At 41.8% G+C, this 5,228-nt stretch overlaps 1 protein-coding gene across 1 annotated transcript; it reads left to right on the top strand.

The window, feature by feature from the left end:
- The first annotated feature begins 482 nt into the window (after positions 1 to 482).
- On the top strand, positions 483 to 3,911 carry LOC124029564 (oocyte zinc finger protein XlCOF6-like). Its single transcript, XM_046341231.1, has 2 exons — positions 483 to 510; positions 1,877 to 3,911. Exon 2 carries the CDS (start codon positions 1,981 to 1,983, stop codon positions 3,130 to 3,132), a length of 1,152 nt encoding a protein of 383 aa, XP_046197187.1. The 5' UTR covers positions 483 to 510; positions 1,877 to 1,980; the 3' UTR covers positions 3,133 to 3,911.
- Positions 3,912 to 5,228: the final 1,317 nt, after the last annotated feature.

The raw sequence follows: 5,228 nt of genomic DNA, 5'->3' as shown, positions 1-5,228 counted from the left end.
TCTTCTCTCCAAAAAGGAATAGTTTCACCGTCTTAAAACGGGTTTGACCTTGAAATGAGGGACGGTGGTAAATGAGTCACTAATCACATGAAATAAATAATAACGTTCAGAAAGGACTTTCCAGAAGCATCAACATCACCACTAGGTCTTTACAATGATGGTGAAAATGTCGATACGTTTTGGTGTTCGATGGGTTAAAATCGTCCAAGACGCCACTGAGGTTCACAGGAGGGACTTGTCAAAATGCTACATATCTGCACTTCTCTGTGGTCATTTAATATAACAAGCTTTTAAAAGTCATTATTGGTGCACAATTTCTTCTTAAAATATCAAAGCGATGCAGAAGAGACATTTTTTTTCCTGGAACATCCATATTGTGTTTGTTTAAAGGGGCGTCCGGCAGCCTAACGGTTAGAAGGTGAGCCAGCGACCAAGGATTGCCAGTTTGAATTCTCCTGCAGAGAAGTTGTTGCGTTGCAGCCCCAGGAGGTTCCAAAACTCTGTCGGAAGGTGAGCTGTGCAACTGGAAGGTTGCTACTATCTGATATCAAATCCTAGACGTCATCACCCGCTGTTGTTCCCTTGAGTAAGGCACTTAACCCTGCACAACAACTGCTCCACGGGAGCCAGAGCATGGAAGTCCCCTGCTCCGACCTCTCCAACCTGTGTCTTTCAGGGACAAAGCAGAAGTAAACATTTTCATTGGACCTTGTGTACAATGGGGAAATTCCTTAATCTAGAATCCTTTGCTGCTACATCCATGTTGTGACGTTGAAAAAACACTAAAAAGTGTGATTTAAAAAAATGTCCTGTTAGTTGCTGTTTCACGCAGGACCTTGTAATCAGCAGACTTGTGTGGCCGGGAGTTGAGGCTTCCTGGTGATGTCACCATGTGGTAAATTATGCAAAGTTCTTGCTGGAGAAAGTTATTATTATTTTTTTTGCTATAAAAGCTTATTTTTTTCCCTTCCCAATTTCAATGGAAATCTACACTGAACAAAAATGTAAACGCAACCTGTAAAATATTGGTCCAATATTTCATGAACTGAAAGAAAACATCCCAGAAATGTGCATGTACAAAAAGTGTATTTAAATTTGAGGCACAAGTTTGTTTATATACCTGTTAGTGAGCGTTTCTCCTTTGCAAAGAGAATCCATCCACCTGACAGGTGTGGATGCTGATTAAACAGCGTGATCAGTACATGGAACTGGGGACAATAAAAGACCACTCTACAATGTGCAGTTCTGTCACGCAACACAATGCCAAAGATACCTCAAGTTTTTAGGGAGCAGTTTTAGGGAGCAGTACCTGTTGCTAAATAATTTTAATGTTTAATTCTCTTCCATAAGCACGCTGGAGAAGTGTGCTCTTCACGGATGAATCCTGGTTTCAACTGTACCGGTCAGTTGGCAGAAATCGTGTATGGTGTCGTGTGGGCGAGCGATTTGCTGATAACGTTGTGAACAGAGTGGTAATGATGGCGGTCGGGTTATGGTATGGGCAGGCATAAGCTACTGTGTTCTTTGTCAGCTCGGGGATTTGAACTTGCAACCTTTCGGTTACTAGTCCAACGCTCTAACCACTAGGCTACCCTGCCACCCCGTATCTATGACCAACCGATGCATAGCTGTATTCCCAGTCATGTGATATCCATAGATTAGGGCCTAATGAATGTTTTTCAATTCACTGATTTCCTTTTATGAGTATAATTTTGGAAATTGTTGCTTCTTGAATTTATATTTTTGTTCAGTGTATTAAAGTGAAGTACTCAATTGTTACCCAATAAATGGTTTGATATTGATATAAAAATGACTGTTAAAGACCATTTCAATACTGTTCCTGATTCTAACCCCATATCTGTTCATATTCCCACAGGAGAGATCTCCAACCCAGGTTCAGACAGTGAGCCCAGTTCCACAGCATCAGGAAACCATAAACAACACAGACAGAGGAACTCAAGACAGAAACATCACCACTGCATGGACTGCTTCACTAGTTTCTATGATCCAGAGGAGTTGAGAAGGCACACTTGTAGACCCCACCCCTGCTCAGATTGCAGAGGCAGTGTTATTTGTCCAACTCACCTCAAATCAAAACAGACTCAGAAAACGAAGGCGACATACCCGTGTGGTCAATGTGGAATGAGATGTGAAACACCAAGCAAACTAAAGACGCACCAGAGAACTCACACAGGAGAGAAGCCATACCACTGCACTGTTTGTGGAAAGGGTTGCAGTCATTCGGACCATCTAAAGACGCACCAGAGAACTCACACAGGAGAGAAGCCTTACCACTGCTCCCAATGTGGAAAGAGTTTCAGTCAGTTAACAACTTTGAGAAACCACCACCTAACTCACACAGGACAGAAGTCTTACCTCTGCTCTCATTGTGGGAAGAGTTTCAGTCAGTTAGCCAACCGAAATACACACCAGTTAATTCACACAGGAGAGAAGCCATACAACTGCTCTCAGTGTGGGAAGGATTTCAGATCTCCAAGAGAATTAAAGTCACACACGAGAACGCACACAGGAGAGAAGCCTTTCCACTGCTCCCAATGTGGAAAGAGTTTCAGTCAGTTATCAAGTCTGAAAAGACACCAACTAACTCACACAGGAGAGAAGCCTTACCTTTGTTCTCAATGTGGGAAGAGTTTCACCACGTTATCTGAACTGAAGCCACACCAGATAACTCACACAGGAGAGAAGCCTTACCTCTGCTCTCAATGTGGGGATAGTTTCACCAGTTTATATTTCCTAAAGAAACACCACCTAACTCACACTGGAGAAAGGCCTTACCTTTGCTCTCATTGTGGGAAGAGTTTCAGTCAGTTAGCCAACCTAAATACACACCAGTTAATTCACACAGGAGAGAAGCCTTACCACTGCTCTCAATGTGGGGATAGTTTCACCAGTTTATATTTCCTAAAGAAACACCAGCTGATTCACACAGGTGGAAAGCTGTTCCAATGCTCCCAGTGTGGTAAGAGTTTCAGTCATTCATCAACTCTGAAGAAACATCAGATAACTCACACAGGGGAGAAACCTTACCACTGTTCTCAGTGTGGAAAGAGTTTCAGTCTGGTAGGAAACCTAAAGAGACACCAACTAACCCACACCGTAGAGAAGCCTTAACAATGCTCTCATTGTGGGAAGTGTGTCAGTCATTTACACCACCTAACGTCCAGTTAATTCACACAGGAGAGAAACAAAAACGCTGCTCTGTGTGGAAAGCGTTTCAGTCAATCAGCAAATTTGAAGAAGCATCAGGGAATTCATACAGGAGAAACGCTGTGTCGTTAGATCTGAAGACACCCGTTTGTTCACATAGGGGAGAAGCCTTAACTCTGCTATCAATGTGGGGATAGTTTCACCAGTTTATTTCCAAAATAACACCAGCTAATTATGACTAATAATAACTTACCTGGTTAGATAAAGGGGGTAAAAAAATGACTTGCAAAGGATTGTGGCAGCTGCTCCCTGTGTGGAAAGCTTCAGTCAGAGAACCAATTTGAAGACCCACCATTTCACTGGCACGGTGTGAGGAAATGATTCAGTCCCCTAGGAGACCTAAAGAAACACCAGCTAACTCACCCTGGAGAGATTCCTTACCATCTTCTTAAAATAAAGCTGGTATGATAAGGCTTTATTGTGAACATATCCATATTTCAGGAATCACCAAAAAGGCAGCAGAGAAAACTGAGTGAAGTTGACATTGTGGAATCCATAGCTAATATCTGTCCATAGAGAATCCTGAGTAATCACAGACGTCATATATTCTAGTTGGATTTCTACATCGCTTTAAAAAAAAAAAAAAGAAAAAATATATAATTTAGTCACGGAAAATGTATACATCAAAAACTTCTAAATGTCAGAAAATAAATACAACTATTGTAAGTATCCTGTCTCTCTTTATTATGGAGGGTTGAAGAGTCATTATAAATTGCATATATATATATATATATATATATATTATATCTGGTGCTTTACAGGGAGGCTATACTGTAAGTAAAGCAGTGGTGGTCGGTGCCGTTTTAAGATGAGAAGGAATATATATTTTAAATGTATGAGCCTTATTTCTATTACAGCAGACTGGATGTCTGTCATTCATATTCCATTCATCCAGATCAATGGAACATCGATAGGTTTAGGCTACTACATGATACTCATTTCCCTCTACCCATCATGAGGATGCTACAACCTGGCCTATGATTTAAAGTTTAAAACATAGGTGCAGAGGTCAAGATCATTTAGAGTAATCAAGGTGACAGACACGTTCAATACTGCTTTGCACACTTGCCTGCATCTAGCTGATCTGGGGTTTAATCAGTAGTCATTAGTCCAACAGTTGCACTTTAGAGTTTCTGTTGAACAAAGATAAGTTTATCCCTGTTTTGTCCCATTTGCTTCCCTTTAAGAAAAGTTCCTCACAAAGACAAAGACACGGGAACCAGAAGTCTTCAATTTGGGCTCATCAGACCAAAGGACAGATTTCCACTGGTCTAATGTCCATTGCTCGTCTTTCTTGGCCCAAGCAAGGCTCTTCTTCTTATTGGTGTCCTTTAGTAGTGGTTTCTTTGCAGCAATTAGACCACAAAGGCCTGATTTACACAGTCTCCTCTGAACAGTTGATGTTATGTGTCTGTTACTTGAACTCTGTGAAGCATTTATTTTGGCTGCAATCTGAGGTGCAGTTAACTGTAATGAACTGATCCCTCTGCAGCAGAGGTAACTCTGGGTCTTCCTTTCCTGAGGCGGTCCTCATGAGAGACAGTTAACTGTAATGAACTGATCCTCTGTAGCAGAGGTAAGTCTGGGTCTTTCCTTTCTGAGGCATCCTCATGAGAGACAGTTAACTGTAATGAACTGATCCTCTGTAGCAGAGGTAAGTCTGGGTCTTTCCTTTCTGAGGCATCCTCATGAGAGCCAGTTAACTGTAATGAACTGATCCTCTGTAGCAGAGGTAAGTCTGGGTCTTTCCTTTCTGAGGCATCCTCATGAGAGACAGTTAACTGTAATGAACTGATCCTCTGTAGCAGAGGTAAGTCTGGGTCTTTCCTTTCTGAGGCATCCTCATGAGAGCCAGTTAACTGTAATGAACTGATCCTCTGTAGCAGAGGTAAGTCTGGGTCTTTCCTTTCTGAGGCATCCTCATGAGAGACAGTTAACTGTAATGAACTGATCCCTCTGTAGCAGAGGTAAGTCTGGGTCTTTCCTTTCTGAGGCATCCT

Source organism: Oncorhynchus gorbuscha, unplaced genomic scaffold (assembly GCF_021184085.1).
Source record: "Oncorhynchus gorbuscha isolate QuinsamMale2020 ecotype Even-year unplaced genomic scaffold, OgorEven_v1.0 Un_scaffold_6834, whole genome shotgun sequence".
NCBI classification, from domain to species: domain Eukaryota; kingdom Metazoa; phylum Chordata; class Actinopteri; order Salmoniformes; family Salmonidae; genus Oncorhynchus; species Oncorhynchus gorbuscha.
The sequence above is the reverse complement of the archived record's forward strand: the minus strand, read 5'-3'. Positions and strand labels throughout refer to the sequence as shown.